At 40.6% G+C, this 20,484-nt stretch overlaps 1 protein-coding gene across 2 annotated transcripts in view; it reads right to left on the bottom strand.

Annotated features, from left to right (window-relative positions):
* Nucleotides 1-19,852, bottom strand: part of LGR5 (leucine rich repeat containing G protein-coupled receptor 5) — a 135,193-nt gene extending 115,341 nt beyond the window's left edge. Inside the window, exon 1 of one of the 2 annotated variants that reach the window (XM_044978737.1) lies at nt 19,410-19,852. In XM_044978737.1, the coding sequence (XP_044834672.1) occupies nt 19,410-19,627 (218 nt within the window). In that variant the 5' untranslated portion in view covers nt 19,628-19,852. The remainder of the gene's footprint in view (nt 1-19,409) is intronic. The other variant, XM_044978730.1, reaches the window with a different exon arrangement.
* Between the last annotated feature and the right edge of the window lie 632 nt (nt 19,853-20,484).

Genomic DNA, 20,484 nt, shown 5'->3' with positions numbered 1-20,484 from the left:
TATATTATACAAAGAAATTATGAAAATAATGGTACTTATAGTGGGGTTCAGTTATTTGGAAGCTCAGGTGTAGTAGACTTGATATTCAGGAGAATGTTAAAACACAGATCTTTGTGATGAGACTAGATTTTAATCAGCATTGACATTACGCACAGCACTATGTCTCATGAACAGTGAAATCTATCATTGGCTTTTATAGCAGATATAAGCATAACAAAATGGTTCATCAGAAAGGGTTCTATTTATACTAACAACATCATGATTTTTTCCCCTCAATGCCTTAAGCCTATTATTAGCATAATTTCATACACTACTAAAAATCAGTAAGCGTGATGGAGAAATGCTTAAACTTAAAAATCGCATCAAACATTTATGCACAGCATTAAATTCTCATAAAGTATTTTCTGGAGTCCTGGGACTCAGGGCTTCTGCACTGCGGTGGGGGAGGGGTGCTGGGACTCAGGACTTCTGCCCCGCAGGTTTGAAAATATTCAAACGAACTCTGCTCCGGACAGCTCCGGCTGAATTTAAGTCGTGTTTATGCATAATTGTTATTTTTAGTGAAGTTTAAATGGTTTATTATTATAAAGCTACTAAAGTATATTTTGGCCCGTTTCCCTTCTTTTTTTCCTAAAAGACATCTTAGGACCAAACTCTGGCTTTTAATACATTTGCACGGTTCCCTGTGACTTCACCGCGAGCTGGCCATGCATGTCAAAGATCAGAATTTGGCTTGATTAAAAAAAAAGATACACAAACAATTTTACAGGGATGTTGTCTCTGTAGATTAAACCTTTTTTATACATGGAATAAGGTTAAAACAGCACATACACTTTAAATTGGCTACTGTAGTTACTTGCCATAACTTTTATTCTGTTATAACATCATATTGGTGTTGCAATGTAAAAAATAAATGAAAATATACCTATGAAGGAGGCAAATGTATAAAGAATACATTACTGTATTAAGACATTCATAAAGTAAATTTAATTCAAGTCTTGGAGATAAAAATTTGTTGTGCTTTTATTTAGGATTATATATATGCAGTTATGTTAGTTATTCCATAACTAGCTGTACGACCTTTTCTATTATAAGCGCAAATTTGATGGGGCTCTCGTAAAAATGCTCTTGTGGATAGGCAGAAGATAAATTAAATTTTGTGGAAGTTTGGCATTAAATGGACAAAGTGTTTTTTACATGTGGTGCATTAAGGGGAGGGAGAGGTGTTTTTGCTTTTTTTTTCAGAAATACTTTTTAGTCATAGTTCAAAAATGGCTTGATGTTTAAAGTCAACTTTTCTTTGATTCACAAGTCTAAGAAGAACTAGTGAGTGGGATTATTTTTATAGCCATGGGTGGAAATCTTGCATTTACTTGTTATTAAAACTTAAACCCCCAAGAGTTGGCAGAATTTCTAAACTCCACTGTCATAGGCTGTGAAATTTACATGTAAGCACTTATTGTAAGCCCTTACGGTGGGATTTTTAAAAATGGGCAGTGGTGACCTAACTCTGCTCCCAGAGAAATCAATGGGAGTTTTACCATTGCCTTCAATAGAAGCTGAGTTAAGCCAACGTAGCGTGCTTTTGAAAACCCCATCTCCTAGGCTTAAGGGTCTCCAAGGTTATGTCTATGCTGAAATCAAACACCCACGGCTGGTCCATGTCATCTGACTTGGGCTCATGGGGCTTGGGCTACAAGGCTGTTAAACTGCAGTGTTGATATTCGGGCTTGGGCTAGAGCACAAGCTATGGGATCCCACAAGTAAGCGTGACTTCTACACTGCAATTTTATGTATTGCGAGCCCAAGTCAGCTGACACGGGTCAGTCACAGGTGTTTAACTGCAGTGTAGACATATCCCAAAGCTTCACATAAACACTTGACTGAATCTAAATGTTCTGAGAGCCAGGTAGTTCCAGTTCAGTGGAATGAGAAGCTCTGCTGGCAAAGATAACCCAAATAGCTCCTGCTCACAGAATTTAGCTACCTATCTTAGCTACATGAAACACCATCACTCTCCCTGTGTTGTGCCACGGCAGTTGAAATCAGTGGATGTGCTTGAGCCAAAACAAATGGTGGATTCTATCTTGGCACTTTCAATGGAGAGCCTCTGCTTCTAAATTCTATTCCCTCTTTGGTCTAGCAGGTTCCATATCTGTTTACTTTCAGGACAGGGTTTAAATGCCATTTGGTTTCGCAGGTTTTTGTCTAAGGATACAAAATCAGATACTCTGTTGATGGGGACCATACAAGAACCTGTGCAGATAGGACAGTATTAGTGCAAAAGTTGTCTCCAATTCTGGGGATTTTATTTATTTTCATTTAATGTTGGGTAACCAATTTTGCAGAGTTTTTTTTTAAATGTATGTGCTTCAGAGACAATTGTGATGGGCACAGTTTTACAAGTCAGAAAATAAATATACAGATCAGACTTGTCTCTCCCTTGACTCATTTTCTCACTAGGTTAACAGTTCACAATATTTCATGTCTTATCCTCCACATATAATCCACAAACAATACCCCGAAAACCAGAGCCCAATAGGAGCCAGCCACCCTCATTCTGCTGCTCTTTCAATCACATGCATCATTATAAAGTTTCTGCAGACCAAATTAGGCTAACACCTGTGCAATCCCACTGTGTTAAGCTTATGCCCTCAGTGATGCCCATGCAACTCCATTGACTTGAAGGATGTGCTCAGGTGCAATTGTACTTTAATAAACAATTCCATTGATGGAATGGAATCTGTCTCTCATTCAAGTTTCTCTGTATTGTCTCTGTGAAGGTAACACAAGAAAAAAGCATTAAAAACATTTTTGTCACTGTCATCAGTGTATATAAATGAATGCACACAGGCAGCAGGTTTAGGACTAAAATATGACACTGTGTCAACATGGCACATACAGCATATCATACTATTTTTGTAGCTGCTGACCAATAATTATATCTATATTCATTCTTTATAGAATCCTTTCAGATAACTATTATTGCTGCAAAGTTAGAGAAAGTATTGTACACAAGTCTTGACAAACCAAGAGTTTATATGTTGCATCTCCATTCCTAGCAAGACAAACGCAGTGAGGAGACAGATTCTACAGTCAACAAAGAAACTGTTAAATTTATCAAACTTCTTTTGCAGAATTAATTTCCATATGAAACTACACTCCAAGGAGTTTGCTATCTGTCTCTCTTCCTTCTCAGAGAGCAATCAACATCTTACTCATGTACTTATTTACAGAAGACTAATGTGACCATCATCTTAATGTAAAGTATGCATGTATAGTTCCAAAATATATTGTTCTTTTCAACAAAATTGTTAAAGATGAACATTTGACCTAAAACAGGTGAGCATATTTAAAATCTATATAGTTTCTTGAACAATGATCTTATTACAATAAAATTATTATTGGAAACAAAGCAGGTAAGATATTTCTCATTTTCACTGTATACATGAAACCCATCTCATATATATTATAGGTAATTAGTTCAATAAAATTTACAACCATTCACTGAGACTTTTGGGAGGCTCGCTAATAACTAATAATAAGATCTGATGACGCTTAGAAGGTCTGGTAATTTAAGAATAGCAACAGGAGTACAACCATTTTCAGGACTACCTGTATCCATTAAATTCTGCTCTCAGTTATCCTGGTAGTAAATCTATTGCTCTGAATTCATGCTTCTGTAAAGAAGAACAGAATTTGGCACTGTAAATTTCCTGAAACAAAATTAAGTTTCCAGTTACATGACTGCTTTAACATTATTAGTTCCAAATGGCTATTGTGTATTAACCTGATAGTTTGTCTCACAGATTCTAGAATTCTTAGCTTCTCTGGGCAACTCATCTCTAAAAAGATACACCAGAAATAAAAAGGCCCATAAAAGGGCTTTAAAAATGGAATAGAAAGGCTACCATGTAAGAAGAGACTAAAAAGATCAGGACTGAATAGAAGGAGGTGTGCCAGAGGTATATAAAACAATGCTACAGAGAATCTCAGTCGGGCATGTTTACTCCCTTCTCAGATTACTGGAACAAGGGGACACCCCTGGAAATTAAAATCAACAATTTAAAAACTGATAATTTACACTATGCATAATTAAGCTGTGGAATTCAATGTCACAAGATATTATTTGAGGTCAGTACCTTAGCAGGATTTTTAAAAAAGGTTTGGACATATATGAGTAATAATAGTTTCCACAGTTGCATTAAAATATAGCATGATACAAATTTCTGCTTTAGTGCATAAGCCTACAATTAAATATCCAGGTTTAGGAATAAACTTCCCCTGAAGCATTTGGTACTGGCAAATATTGGAATGGTATATTGTGTTAAATGAACCATTGGTCTGATCCAGTGTGGCAACTCCTATGTTCCCAGGCACAGCAGACTGCACTTGACAATTTAATTTTGATTTCTTCAAAAATCACTACTTTTTTGTATCCCTCCAGACCTTTTAAAAGATTGACCACAGTTGACCAGAGCTCAGATAGTGAATTGCAATAGACTGGACAGCCCAATCTCCACGGCAGTCTTCTTTGAATTTACCAAGTTCTAAGAGTTTTTGGAATAGTGTTGAATTAGGAACACTAGTGTAGAACCAGTCAGTGTTTTGAAGTAGACGTTAAGAAATGTAGTCAGTCAGCTGGTATCACCAGATATTACCAGGTCTTTGCACCATCTGGGGACTGCATACTTGCAGTCTTAAACCCTGTCTTTCAACCTTTGCAGTTATTTAGTTTTCTGATTTCAAAAGTGACTGTCAATCACAATTTTATATGGTTTGCTTAAAAAAAAAAGGCAAAGAAAATTGTTCACGAGGATCAAGCAACTTCAGAATCTTTTCCCCATCTTGCAATTACATTTTCTGTATCTCTCAAATTGTGACTTGCATAGGAAATGATCTTCTGATCTCCATTCTTCATCTCATCTCTTAAAATGGTACCGAAGATAACCAGACTACATAATGATTTTGGAATAGGGCATTAGAGCATAATATGAGATAGTGAAAGAGTCTTCTAATTCAGATTTGAGGTCTTTAAAGTCTTCCGAAAGACACATAGCCAAATAAATTTAGCACCTTGTCTTGTCAATGCCTGTAAAGGTTTACTTAAACTTGAAAACTCCTTTCTAAGTCTGGAACGATAACTTGCCATGCCTAGAAAACTTTTCAGTTTCCCAACATAACTTTTCCACTGACGGGCCAAATTTGTAAAGGTATTTAGGTGCCCAAAGATGCAGATAGGTGCCTACTAAGCACTGCCTAATGGGATTTTCAAAAGCACCTAGACGTCTAAACCCTTTTGAATGCAAACATCTAAATAGATTTTAAAATCTGGCTTGAAGAGCTTCTGAAGAAAGAAATATATCCATAAACTTATTTAAAAAATTTACCTTTATAAAGTCATATTGAAAAATTCAGACACTAAAAAAAAAAATATCCTTCAGGACTTTTGCTCTTTTCTATTTCATAATTTTAATAATTATAACTACAATATAAATAATATATATGACCATCACTGCAGTTGAAATAATCAGCTCTTGTCTGTTCTTATATTGAAAGACCTCAGCTGTTGAGATTTCAAGAGTCTGTCATGTGGAGGAGATCTAACCATGCATTTGGAGGCTTCATCTAGTTCAAGTTGATGGTTGTTTAAATCCTACTTTGAAACTGCCCTTTAAGAAGGAGCAGGGCCAGTGTACTTGTGCCACATCAGCTGTCCCTAATGAGCTTTAAAAGAGGGTACCTGGGCCTAGAAAAGGAGAGACCCAGAGTCCTCTCAAAGGGGAGTCAGTAACAGCCTGAGAAGTGAAGGTGTAAAATCCCCTGGGGATTATTGTTCAGGGTGAGCTGAAGAACTGTTGTTTGTTTGACCTCTCCTGAGAAATAAAAGTGCCTAAAAGAATTTGTGGGCATGACAGAAGGCCTTCTGCAGGTTGGGGAGAAGCCCTGCCATGTTACATTGTGTTTATCAGATATATCATGCTATCTATGGACAAGGCTACTTTGAAGCTGCAGCAGACTAGAAAATCTCTGCAGTAGCTTCAGGTATATTCAACAACTGAGGTTTTTACTGAATATGAAAATAAATATTGTCATATTAAATTCATTTTACTCTGCCCCTGAATTTTTGTACTACTCTGGCCAGCATGGTGTGACACTCTTTCTCCATCTGGTGGTGGCTAGGCCACATAAAGGTTGATGAGCGTGCTACAGCCTTGGGTGAAAGAGTGAGGTCTTTTTGCTCAGGAAGTAGAGGTTCATGCATTACAATCCATTGGTATATATTTTTGGACTGACAATATAAAATTGCATCAGGAAAGTTAACAGGGGAAGCTGGAGTTTTGGCAGCTGGGCAGAAAACATTTGGGACTTTCATCAGTTGAAAAGGCTTTGGACACATTTTGGGATTGTGGGATAAACATATTAACTGGATGGTTCTGTTCAAAAGATAAATGTACACTGCCAGGTCTGTATTAGGAGGAGTACTGGCTGCACCTGGTTAACAGGTACAGTACTTTTATGGGGATGGGTGTGACAGAAACCCAAAAATAAATAACAGTGTATGGAGACCCCAGCTTAACAAGCTTTCCTCTGAGTTTCTGATGGCATTATGTCTTGCAAAAGCCTCCAAGGAATGAGTGGTTCTCTACCGCCCTTTCAACAGTGTACCCTCTCCTCCCCAGGGCTGCTAAGCCTACACGAGGGCACAGCTGATACTTTGGCCCAGATTCTGGCTCCTGTGTGCCATTCCTGTGGTATAAAGGGGTCATAAAGAGGTTGGAATGATGTTCCCTCCCTCCTGAATGGCTAGAGTGTGCTCTGCTTGATGGTTCTGAGTAGTGGAACAGGCCATAGGAAGCCATGGGGAGGTCCACTGGCTGCTCTGACTTACTCAGGAGCTGTGCTGGCTTGTGAAGCAGCTCAGAATCTGGGAGTTTCAAATGGCTAAAAGCCACCTTTGCCCTCCTGATGCCCTAGCTTGCATATTAGGTACTGCACAGAATCTGGCCCCATGTTCCTTAGGAAATTGTTGTTTTTGATTGTGTACCTTTTAACTTACTTGCACATATGTTTTTTTCATGCCAATTTCCTTTCCTCCAAAGTGTACTTTGGCTATTTCACAATCTCATACCAATTTCAGAATATCAAGCAGTTTCATCTAAGACCTCACAGATGGTCATCTCAAAATAAGTGCATTGTCAGTGCATGTCTATCCTGAATTAAATTCTGTTATTTTTCACTTTCAAACTAAAATACTATGTCACTGCAGCTTGGCACATCCCTGGTCCTTACAGTTTTTGAAAACATAATTCAGTACTATCAGATCCATATTCCATTTACCTGGTTTGATAATTAGATGCTACAGTTTTCAGATCTTGCAAGAACAAAGTTATGCACCATTACTACATTTAGTGCAGTCTGAAACAGGTGCAGACTGCTACCTATATAGTTTATTAGTATCAGAAATAAAAATCCTGATTTTATTTGTGTTGTTGCATTAACTAATCTGATGCATTTTATGTTGACCACCAAGGCAAGACTGGAAAAAGTATTTAGTGAATGTTGTAATTTTTTTTCCAATCTTTGCATCTCCATGCTGAGATCAATCTTGGAATATAATCAAAAAATTATTTGGTGCCTTCCTTAGTATATGAATGGCTATGCTATAAAAACTGACATTTACAACCTTTTTTAACTAAAAGAGAAAAAGCACATGTTTATTATATTATACAGTTAAAACATTTATTCAAGAATATCATGGTCTGATCAACACTGCAAAACCATTTTAGCAGTGTGAAACTCCAAAATCTCTCTGTAACTCTCTTGAGAAACTCCACCTCACATTTCATCTTCATCAGTAACGATGCCATGGAGCATAAATGAGAATTTCCTGGACCCTTTGTTCCATAAGAACATAAGAACATAAGAAAGGCCGTACCGGGTCAGACCAAAGGTCCAGCTAGCCCAGTATTTGTCTACCGACAGTGGCCAATGCCAGGTGCCCCTGAGGGAGTGAACCTAACAGGCAATGATCAAGTGATCTCTCTCCTGCCATCCATCTCCATCCTCTGACGAACAGAGGCTAGGGACACCATTCTTACCCATCCTGGCTAATAGCCATTTATGGACTTAGCCACCATGAATTTATCCAGTCCCCTTTTAAACATTGTTATAGTCCTAGCCTTCACAACCTCCTCAGGTAAGGAGTTCCACAAGTTGACTGTGCGCTGCGTGAAGAAGAACTTCCTTTTATTTGTTTTAAACCTGCTGCCTATTAATTTCATTTGGTGACCCCTAGTTCTTGTGTTATGGGAATAAGTAAATAACTTTTCCTTATCCACTTTCTCAACATCACTCATGATTTTATATACCTCTATCATGTCCCCCCTTAGTCTTCTCTTTTCCAAACTGAAGAGTCCTAGCCTCTTTAATCTTTCCTCATATGGGACCCTCTCTAAACCCCTAATCATTTTAGTTGCTCTTTTCTGAACCTTTTCTAGTGCTAGAATATCTTTTTTGAGGTGAGGAGACCACATCTGTACACAGTATTCGAGATGTGGGCGTACCATGGATTTATATAATGGCAATAATATATTCTCAGTCTTATTCTCTATCCCCTTTTTAATGATTCCTAACATCCTGTTTGCTTTTTTGACCGCCTCTGCACACTGCGTGGACATCTTCAGAGAACTATCCACAATAACTCCAAGATCTTTTTCCTGACTCGTTGTAGCTAAATTAGCCCCCATCATGTTGTATGTATAGTTGGGGTTATTTTTTCCAATGTGCATTACTTTACATTTATCCACATTAAATTTCATTTGCCATTTTGTTGCCCAATCACTTAGTTTTGTGAGATCTTTTTGAAGTTCTTCACAATCTGCTTTGGTCTTAACTATCTTGAGTAGTTTAGTATCATCTGCAAACTTTGCCACCTCACTGTTTACCCCTTTCTCCAGATCATTTATGAATAAATTGAATAAATTGAATTGTTCTTATGTTCTTATGATGGATTCAGGAGTTTGGCTGTCTTACTGTTTGGAGGACTTAGTTTGACTAATAGGCTGGCAGCTGCTCACTGAGTTAGACAGTATACAAGTATATGAGTTACTTTGTCAGACCATTCTGTTCTAAGGATTCATACTAAACAGCATTGGTAGAAGGCATGTAGGCATCTATTGTTATCATTCCCTGTGATGGTTTTGCTGGCATAGAGGAGCACTAAGGTCAGCAGTTTGGCCTGGAAATAAATGTTAATTTGACAAATGCAGCTACTGGAACAGGGCCACCCAGAGGATTCCGGGGACCTGGGGTCTTCTGTGGTGGGGGGCCCTCGCTTCGGCGGTAATTCGGCGGCGGGGGGCCCTTCCGTTCCGGGACCCGCCGCCGAAGTGCCCCGAAGACCCGCTGAAGTGCAGCGGGTCTTCGGTGGTAATTCAGCGGCGGGGGGCTCCTGCCGCGGGTCTTCGGGTCACTTCGGCAGCAGGTCCCGGAACGGAAGGGCCCCCCACCGCCGAATTACCGCTGAAGACCAGGCTGCATTTCGGCGGCAGGTCCCACTTCGGCAGTAATTTGCCGGCGGGGGGGTCCTTCCGCCCCGGAGTGGAAGGACCCCCCCACCGGCGAAGACCAGGAGCGGAAGAAGCTCCGGGGGCCCGGGCCCCGCAAGAGTTTTCCGGGCCCCCCAGAGTGAGTGAAGGACCCCGCTCCAGGGGCCCCAAAAAACTCTCGTGGGGGCCCCGGTGGGACTCGGGGCCTGGGGCAAATTGCCCCTCTTGCCCCCCCCCTCTGGGCAGCCCTGTACTGGAATCCCACACAATAACACATTATGCTACCCTTAAAAGAGGGGTAGATGGATGAGGTATATTCTATACATAATTTTAACTTGGTTTCACTCTGTTATAGCTAAGAGATATATTCCATGTAACTGATGTAAAGAGTGCTCTTATAAGATGAGGGAATGGAGACATGATGTTTTGCTAGGAAAGAGGTTTTTCCTTTATGAGCCCTCATTATTATTCTCTTGTGTTTTCCATATATAACAGATACCTTATTTATCAAAATATTATTGTCACATGACAATACAAAGACTGGTTTAATATATTAACTTAAACAATTAAAGTATGTTTTGTACACATGCCTTAATGCCCTCTTTTAAAAACTCTGAACACTTTTAATGCAGGAGCTGTGTATTCTGAGATAATCAAAACTGTTAATGAATATTATTTATAATTACTGTCATCATGTACTTAAGCAATTACTCATTCACCAAATCTGTTTGTGTACTCAACAGATGGTGTTGTTTGGATAAAGAATGAATCATTTCCCCTAGAATAGGCACACAATGGCCCAACAACAAGCTCTGCAATGAAACTAATTGTGATGTATCAGGAGTCTGACCCTCCATGAATAAAGTCAATGGAGTTTTGTTCTTCATTTCACTGGAAGCTAAATTGGCTCTTAATCAATCAGTTACCATACTTTTATCAGAACAGATTAAACTAACAGTATGTTGAGAGCATAAAGTGTTTTACTATCTGTTATGTTTTTCATATAGGGATATGACATTGTGCATAATACCATCCAGTGAATCTCAATATTACAAAATCCTTGTGAAATCTGATGCTTTTGTAGCAGTACCCTATGGCCAGACATGTAGGAACATAGAACAACATGACTGTAAGATGAGATATTAATCGATCAACAATAAATGGAGACAACAGATTACATCTAACTCCAAGTTTACATGATTTGACACAGATTGTCTATAGACTGCCATGGAAGGCAAGACAACTGAGCCACTAATGTGAGAAGAAATGTGACTCTGATAATTCTATTGGGCTCAGTACACCAGTTTATGATGCTATGTATAGTGCACCTATCACAATGGTATTTAAGTGTCATCCATAAAAACCTGCTGACTTTTTCATTAACACCACCAAGAAAAAGTCACCATCAAATACAAAACAAAGTCCCATCTGCCTCCACTTAACTGATAATCTGCATAGATAGCCACAAACATTTGTGTTGATACAGCACAACAGTTTTATGGCAGAAGCCTGCATCCTGACACAAATAGCTTGAGGAGAGAAGACTGATACTTGGCTGTATGTTTAAGATCTTCTCAAGAATGAATCTGACTTTTGCATTGCCTCAGAAAAACATACATTCTGCACAGGAATGTATAAGTAGCTTACTCCCTCTTTAATGGCACATTTTACTCTATAAAGTAGCAGACGTTACTAACTTTATTTTTTATATTGTGTTTTAAAGCTTTTCTGTCATTCAGTATTCCAGGGCTGTACATAGACTGTACTAATTGTTGTGAGCTTTTTTTGTCTTTGTGTTTTAGCAATACCAATTTTGCGCAACAAAGTTTGTTCCTTTAGTATAAGCATAGAACAAAGGAACAAAGTCTGACCTGGTGTAACTCCACTGAATTCCATGGAGGCCACATCCCTCAGTGCCCCCAGCCACTGGATCTGTACCCCTCCATTAGTCTGCTCCCAAATCCTCCTTCTGCTGCAACTGTTTCAGGGCCAGTGCAATAGGTGCCGCCACAATGCACTAGGGGTGTGGCGTCACAAGCAGAACGAGGGTGGTCAGACCTAGTGGTCAGAGCAGGAGTTCGGAGTCAGGCCGCGTCTAAGGCAGGCCAGAGAGTGAACTGAGAGTCAGGTGTCAATCAGGTTATCAGGAGATGAGGGTTGTGCACCAGGTTACAGACAGCAATTGAATAGCAAAGTCAAGGATAAACCAGGATCAGAAGCCAGAGTCTAGAATCTCTCACAAGTAGGATCTGAAGCAGAGGAAGGTTATTGCTCAGACAGCATCCCTTCATGGCTTCCTGGTTTAAGGACTGGTATTGGCCAGTCAGCGGGTTGTGAGGTGCTGCAACTCAGGTCCTGCTGGGTGATACTTCTAGCCTATCTCCATGCCCCTCCCACTCCTGAAATGCTCCCTGGACCAGGAGCTGAAGGGAGGGAGGTGTAAGAGCTAGCTATGCTGATTCTAAATCCACTGGCTACTTGCGGATGGTTTCGAACTCCTTTGCAGTGCCTGAATAACACAAAGGGAGCAGAGACAGGTGGTGTCTCAGACTACTCTAATATTTGTTAAGGGATTAAATAGTAGGGGCCAAAGTTTAGACTCCGATTCCTCCATAATGCGGAACCATTTCATTGCCCACTTGCTTGCAGAAGTTACACAAATCCTGATGAAGAAGGTTCCCTTCTGAGGTGGCTTTATAATGGATGTAAGTGGAAGCCAGTCCCTAGGGGTGACATTCAGAGAGGTGCTACAGATGCTCAGTGTCCCCTTACTGCTTTCTCCTCCAGTCCAGTGCCAATGTTCCTCTCTGACAATCAGCCAGGTGGGATTTCAGAGGGGTCTTCAGGCCAAGAAAGGATCTCTTGGTTAACAGCTTACAGCAGAACTAAGAAATGGTCCTCCCAGGCAAACATGGGAGGAAGGCGAGAGAGAGAGAGAGAAGGAGGGTGGGGGAAATCAATAGGGAGATTTGGAGGCAATTATACTCACCCACTGATACAGAGTGTTTGCCTGCCATTTGTTACTATGAGTTGCAATTTAAGAGTGGTGAGACTACTAGCTTTCAGTATGACCTTTTTATTTTCAAGTGGTATATAGCTAGGAGATTGAAATTTTTTCTTTCCAATATGGAACACAGTGCTGTGATATTTGCCTTTGTCATCTCACAATTAGATTACCACAACATACTGTATCGGGGCTTCTTCTTAAATTCATTTGGAAGCTGATGGAGAAGGTGGCAAGTCACTTCTTAAATGGGTATCTAACTGCGTGCATATTATACCAATACTCTGTGATCTGTATTGGCTGCCTGTTCATCTCTGGGTGGAGTTCCAGGTGTTAGTTTTGACCTACAAAGCTCTAGCTGGCCTGGGACCTGACTGCTTGAGAGATTGCCCCTCTCTCTGTGCCAGACAGTCACTGCTACAATCAGTGGATGTGCTCAAGCGGAAGCTTTCTTAATATAAAAGGAAAGGGGGTTGTGACAGGGCATTCTCTATGAGAGCCCCATTGCTTTGGAACTTGCTCCCTGCTCTCTGGTCCAAAATCGTCCAGGTTTGTTGCCATTCTTTTTACTGGGCTTTCGGGAAGGGAGGTGTTGCTCGAGGAGGGTATTTAGGGAACGCGGGGTATTTGCTGGGAGAGCTAATTAGCTACTGTCACACATGTGGAAGTTGTTGCTGGTTTGTCTTTCTGTGGTTGAGTTTAAAAATAATTGTCAAGGAAAAACAGAGATTAGGATAGGTGTCTTTTGTCTGTGGTTATCATCCCGATTCATAAATAAATAATGTTAGGCCCCTTTGGCAAAGGGGGCATTTATTTCTATTCTAAACCCTATGGGCCTTATCTCCTACTGCCTGCTTAGTGGAATTGCACAGAGGTTACTCCTGCCTGGTATGTAAACTGGACAGAACATTTAATGTAAGGCTTTGTCCAGTGAGATGTTAATCCTCTAAGAGGGGATAAGAATGTTTTGAAGATGTCCCTTCGTTCTGAAGGAGCCATTATTTCTTCTATAGCTGAAGACTATGATTAATGAATTTGATAGGCCAAAAACATTGCGCCAAATTCTGGTCTCAGTTACATTAGTCAGAGCCAAAGGAGCAACTCTATATTTGCAATAATGTAACTGAGAAGAATCTGACCCACTGGAAGGAACAACCAACCTTAAATTGTATGTAAATGATCTGTAAAGAATTCAGAAAGCAGTGCATGTGAATGAAGAATTCTTTTTGGCGAATAGACAAGTAAAAAAGAAAGCATTTTGGCTGCAAAATTGGGTAGCGGTTTTAAGCATTTGAAAGACAAATGACATTGGAGAAAAGACTGGGTTAACAAGGGAACACTTGAAGAAAGTCTAATCTTAGCTGGCATGCTGACTAGGAAGGTCAGCCCAGTGCACGCGTTCTCAGCTGGAGTTGGGCTCCCTCTGCCAGGCCAATTGTCCTCTGCACTTCAGATACCAAACTAAACTGAAGGTGCCTTCACCCTGCCAGCTCCTTATATTCTAGCAGCTTAAAGAGAGTTTCCTTTTTCCTGTCAACTTATGTATAATTTCCTTACGCTACAAAGAAGGGAGGTTGTGTGTGTGAGTGCCTTTTTTTCCCCCTCTGAATAGCACAAGGCTCTTTAGAAAGCAGTGTAAAGACTCATTCTTTAATACTGTGTTCCCAGCCAGTAAGAGTGACAGTCAGTCACTTTTAAAAAGAAGCTTTAATTTGTATTTTGTTGATTTTCATACTCATCCTTCTGTAAACATGAAGAATGTAATTATGATCTACCGGTTTATATTTTAAAACTAAAAATATTCCTATTAGGACATATAAAACATTTGTGATTTAAAATACACCGTGAAAAATTCCAATTTGTACACACTTCTAATTTATATATGTACATATAAATGTCATGAGCAAAATTTACATAGGGGAAAAGAATTTGAACAATTTTCTTTTCAGAGTAGGTATTTAAGGCTAGATTCTAATCCTGATTTCATTGCTGTAAATCCAGAGTAACTCCAGAATCTGGTCCTCAGTCTATTGAAACAGTGAAATTATATTAGCCACCTTTCTGGGCCAACTTTCCAATTATCAGTTTAAATCATATAGTAGCCATTTATTTTATTTCAGCTAGAGGACAGCAAGAATTGTTTAGAATGTTTAAAATCTGTAAACAAGTATTTCCTAAAGATAAGGCAGGTATTTTACTAGCCATGCCACACCTGCACATTGTCAATTGATCTGGAGGTTGCAAGAAGACTTTTATAAAGGCTTGCTCTGGCCTGAGACACTACTCTGCTATTTGATCTCCTTGATAAACTGAAATCACTTCCAGGATATCTCAGACCATGAGGCACACAGGACTGAATTTGTATCATAGGGTGGGGAAAAGATAAACAGAAAAATGTGTAAGCTTATTCAAAGATTGTAGTGTGAGGAGGGGGTTTTAGGTATTCTTGCAGTAAATATTACCGTAGCTCTTTTCTTGTAAATGTCTCAGCAGTTCACTTTGTTTCTGGGAACAGAATTCTACTTTTTAAAATAATGAAATCTTTAACTTTCAAATATTCTAATTCAGTCCTTGAAAATTTTCCATGTGCTTAATAGCACATATTGAATATATTGTTGTGGAAAATGAAAGAAGGCGATCAGAATTTGTTTAAATGAGACTATGTTGTAACCATTGAAAAGATTTTGTGATCTGTTTTTCATATATTTTACCAGCACAAATAAATTTTATCTTAATTTCAAAATTAGTTTGCTTTAACATCAGATGGCACTTCTGTGAAACAGTATGCAAATCAAACTTCTAATTGACATATGCCTAAACAAATTTAAAATTTATTCACAGTTCAATCTTTATTTATGCAAATAAAACTTAACATAAATGAATTTATGAAGCAAATCATAAAGGAACAAAACAAACAAATCATACTGCTATCTATATCTAAAATACAAAGTTATGAAAACAGTAAAAGGCCTGTGCCTGCATTTCTCTTGCATTCACACCTCTCCACTGAACTAATTGAGAGTTTAGGTGTGCAAGAAATGCAGGATTTGTGCTGGTTGGGTAGAATTGCTATTTCTAATAATTTAATCTATCTCCACAGTGGAGACAGATTACCAAAAACATGTAACTTCTTATAATTTAAAATCGCATCACATACGTTTAAAAAGCAGCTCTTCAGTCAGCGTATTAATAAAACAATTCTAAAACTTTGAAGTTGGCCAGATTTTATTTTTTAGAATATCAGTTATTTTGGAGATGATGGGTGGTTGCATGATTGAAACATAGAACTGGGAATCAGGAGTTCTGGCTTCAGTTCCTAGCTCTTTCACAAACTTTCACCTTGATGTTGGGCAAACCACTTTCTGCCTCGATTTTCCTTTTCATCATAAAAATTCAGGATAATACTTCACTAGCTCACAGTATTGGAATGAGGCTTAATGGGAGTTCCACATGTGAAGGACTTACAGATCCTGGCTCTTTAGTGTTCACTGTAGTACATTGATAAGAAGTGACATACTGTATTCTTAACTTGCAACTGAAGTCCCTATGCTGCCCTCTATCAACACATGGAATTCACATTAATGTCAATAGGAATTGTGTACATGCATTTAGCAGATTATGTGGGCTTAAGTAAGAAAAATATAAATTGAACTTAAAAAAAATCAAATAGCATGTGATAGCAAATATACAACTTTGAACAACAACAACAAAATATTTTATAAGAGAGGGGAGAATTGCTATGTAAGTGGGAAATGCTGAATTTTCTAGCTGGGTCCTTCCGTAGACTTCATTAGCTATACGGCCATAGCACAGTGTGCTCTGACTTCAGTCACTACAATAGATCATGATAAACTAACTCATCTCCTGTATCTCAAAATACAAAGCTCAGGATATCTGAACAACCTTTTTCTGTCCATTTTTAATTTCCATTTTCCAATTTCTGATTCTCATCAGGAAGCCACTCTCTCTCTCTCTTTTTCTCCATCAGGCAAACTATTCAGATAAGATATGAGAGGGTGGAAATATGACAAAATAAAAACTTACAGTAGATAGTACTCCTGATTATGTCTATTACCAGGTCAAATAGGTACAGAAAAGGGTCTAATAATAACTCAGGTTTCATAGGAGGGGGAGTTAGTGTAAGGATTTGGACTCAAGCACTCAGCCTGTTTTGGGAGAAGAATTATTGTAATTAGTGAGAGTAAACATCTCTCTTTTTCAGCAAAAGAACTATGAAACATAAAATCTGGTTGGCAACTACCAAATGAAAAACACTTTTGTAGCAAATACACGTTTTAAAATTTGTCATTGCTTATCCAACTAAAGAAAATGAGACATGACAGTTCTTTGTTTACACAGGGCCGGAGGTACTCCACTGCATAGTTAGACAATGTTTTATCAATCAAATGATGATAGTCCTAAACAAATGATAAGGAATAGTGTCACATTCTCATTAATGACTTTCTACAGGACAACTGGAATAATGCATATAGATTGTCTTGGTCTTTTAAAATTCCTCCTTTCCTGCAGTGGATTTTCTACCCTTCAGGATGTATTCCATTAAATAACAGTGGATTCATGAAAAAAAATCTTAAGAGACCCTTTCTGCAAGACATGAGGAATTTTAGAGGGCCAGAACTGCATAAAGGGTAGCACCATTCTTCAAGAAACAGATCAGTAGAAGGATATTTCTTTTAAACAGCAGCAGTCCACAGTACCAGCATCATGCTCAGCTATACTTTCCTTTTTTACAAATTAGTTAAGAAACAGGCCCTCAAGAAATGGGACACTTTCCAGTTTTAGCATTTATCCCATCAAGTTAAGTATTTTATTTCTGTCTTTACTACATTCAGAATAGTTACTCCAATTATGACTCTTCAAAGCACACAGTAAGCATCAAAAGCTGTTTCTCGCTTATACTTCGAGCCCCAGCCTGCTCCTTTTGAAGTCAATGGCAAAATTCCCATTTGGCTTCAAGACTATACCCTTATTCAATATTTTATTGTGTATGTGAAAAGTTCTGTTTTATTATAGAGTATAAACTATCATTCATTAACAACTATCCTTGTTTCTTAGAGTAAGTTTAGACTTTTCAGAGTGAATTGCCATATTTTAAGTGGTATAATAAACTAAAATGAAATGATCATAATAAGTAATGATCTTAATAAATAAGAATCTTAATATAAGGCAACTTAACTGATGTAGTGAGCAACACTCTAATAGGCTAGCAAGCTTCAGCTGGTAGAAAATAGTAATATTCACATTTTCTAATTATTTCAATGTCAGAGCAATTTTAAAAACTTGTGTATTCCTGTCAAGTTACATTTAGGAAACACAATAATTGAACAAAATCTGTTTTACCATTACTTGAGAATATATCACCAAATTTAAATTATAGCCATAGCTCCGAACAACATACATTTAATATGCATATTCTTCTTGTCAAATAAACAATTTTGTTTATTTTATCAAAGCTATTTTCATTCAATTTAGCTCCTTCTCAATATATGTTTAGTACTTAGAGTTTATTATTCACACAGCAGCTCTACCTTTTTTGTGTTACCAAGCTTCATGACCATAGGTGAAGGGGAAAATGAATACAGAAGGGGTTTTTTCCCCACTTGAAATTTGGATTGGTAATCCTATCATAGCATCTTTATGGTAACTGTTGCAACAAGTATGTCAACAGAAAAAAAAAGCAGGGATAAACACATTCAGCATCAGATATACTGTATCTAGATGCAAAGAACTTGGACTCCTCTGTGAAAGTGTACACAATCAGAAATAAAGACAAGTTATAGTGTCAGTAAAATTAATGCCTGGTACTAATAGTTTCAAAAGAAAAACCAGGACAAGCAAATCAGTGACACACACACACACACACACACACGGTTTTTTCTTTCAGAATTTTCACTTGTACCAACTCCCATCCTCAAGCCCAACACAACTCAACACATACAACAGAAAGTGTACAGTCTTTGAATTAACTGCAAGCAATTCAACAGAGACTCAGCTGAAATGTTCAAATCACGCGAGTATCTCTGTCATAAGAAAAACCAGGCTAGAGGGGCTGACATAAAGTAACAATTATCTGACATATGAACAGCTCTTGTACTTCCAACCACCTGTTTCAGCACGGGGCTAGTTTGATCAGGAACACGTTTAAACTCCTGTTTTCTCCGCATGTTCTGGATGACGGATTTACGTGTTCTGAATGACAAAAAGCAGCAGCGCTGTATTTGACTGTTAGTGCTGCATTTTACCCGCTCTCGCTTCTTTATTCTATTCCCTTTCAAACCCCTAGACAGATCAGTTAAAGATTAAATCAGCAGCAGTTCAAAGCCTTGTCCGGGAAGCAAAGGTAAAGATAACGTACGTGTAGCTCTAATCCAGGTTTTGCTGTTGCCTCACTTTTAATTACCCAATAAATGGCTCATCATACAGCAATCCTGTAAATATATCAGCCCGTCTGCTTTGGGTAACGCCAGGGCAGCCCGACGTCTCTAAACGCTTTATAACCAATGTCTCCGATTAAAAGGCGATTAGGCACTTGCTGAAGTGGTGGATGTGGAAGTGGATTGAAACTAGTCAGCCCTTGAGCAAGATAGTGATCGGGCGCATTGCCTATGCAGGCGGCTGTCATCTGGGGTTAGCGCAGAGAGAGCAGGCACATCTGGCCTTTCGCAGCGCTCTCCCTTCGGCGCAGCTGGAGCGGAGCCCGCGCTCGGCAGTCTCCCCAGGTGCACGATCGGCCTCCACCTCGCGGGCAACTCCCGGGTGGTGCCTCGCTCCCCACCCTTGCAGCCAAGGGCCTAGCACCAGCTGCCGGTCCCCACCCCCCACTCCCCACTTACAGGTAGGAGGTGAAGAGGCTGAGGTTGGCGGGCACCGCTGTGAGCCCCCGGTCGGAGCAGTCCGCCCTGAGGAGCATCCCGTCCTGCTCACACTGGCACAGGGCCGGGCAGCCCCTCTGCCGCCTCCCGGCGGGGCTCGCCAAGCCCCCGCTGCTAGCCCCAGGCAGCCCGAGGAAGCAGAGCAGGAGCAGCGCGCCGGCCGGGCAGGAGGTGTCCATGGTGCCAGCGGGCGCTGGTAGCCGCGGGGCTCTGCACCGCTGTCCTGTAGGGCGCTGTTTTCACCCCGCCACCCGGCTCAGCCGGAGCCTGGGAAAGAAGCTGCCGCAGCCCCAGCTGCTGATGCTGCAAAGAAGCTGCCCGCCCTGGCGCGGGGAGCTGCTGCTGCTCTTGCAGCCGGAGCCTGGCCTGGAGCGCGAGCTGCTGGAGCCGGAGCCGGAGCCGGAGCCGGAGCGGGAGCCCGAGCTGCGGCCGGCGCGCTGCGCTCTGGAGCAGCATCTCAGTTTACAGGCTGTTTTAAAGAGCCGCAGCCTGCCCCGCGCGCCCACTGACGCCGCCCAAGCTTTGCCCGCGGCCGCGCTCCTGGGTCCTGCCAGCGCCTCTGGGAGTTCCAGGCGCGGGAGGGGGGAGGCCGGGAAGGGGGCGTTCTTGGCCGCTACCTGCAGCGCGTGCTGCCTGTGGAGCGCGGCGGGCGGTGCGCAGAGCAGGGCCAGCCCTGGGGCGAGGCGGCGGAGGCGGGCTGGGGCTTGGAGCGCCAAGGGGTGCGGGGCAGGCCCTGCCGGCTCGGCCCAAAGGCGAGAAAACGGAGCAGGGCAGGGAGCTGCTTGCAAACCAGGCGGTGCCGCCAGGTTCTTCCTGGGTGCCATGTGCCGCCTGTGCAGCAAGCTCCCCCAGCCTCAGCTGGAAGACACGGGCTGAGAGCACGGGGGCAGCACTGGGAGCCCATGTTCCCAAAGTGACTAAGCCGTTTTGGCTCCTTTGAAGTTTTTACCCTTAGGTTTTATCCAGTATTAAGATGAGATCACACAAGGGAGGCTTCTTGGGAAGTTTAATTTCACATGTAGTTGGCCTTGTAGTA

Source organism: Mauremys mutica, chromosome 1 (genome assembly GCF_020497125.1).
Source record: "Mauremys mutica isolate MM-2020 ecotype Southern chromosome 1, ASM2049712v1, whole genome shotgun sequence".
In the NCBI taxonomy this organism is placed as follows: Eukaryota; Metazoa; Chordata; order Testudines; family Geoemydidae; genus Mauremys; species Mauremys mutica.
Note: the sequence above shows the minus strand (reverse complement) of the source record. Positions and strands in the feature narration are given on the sequence as shown.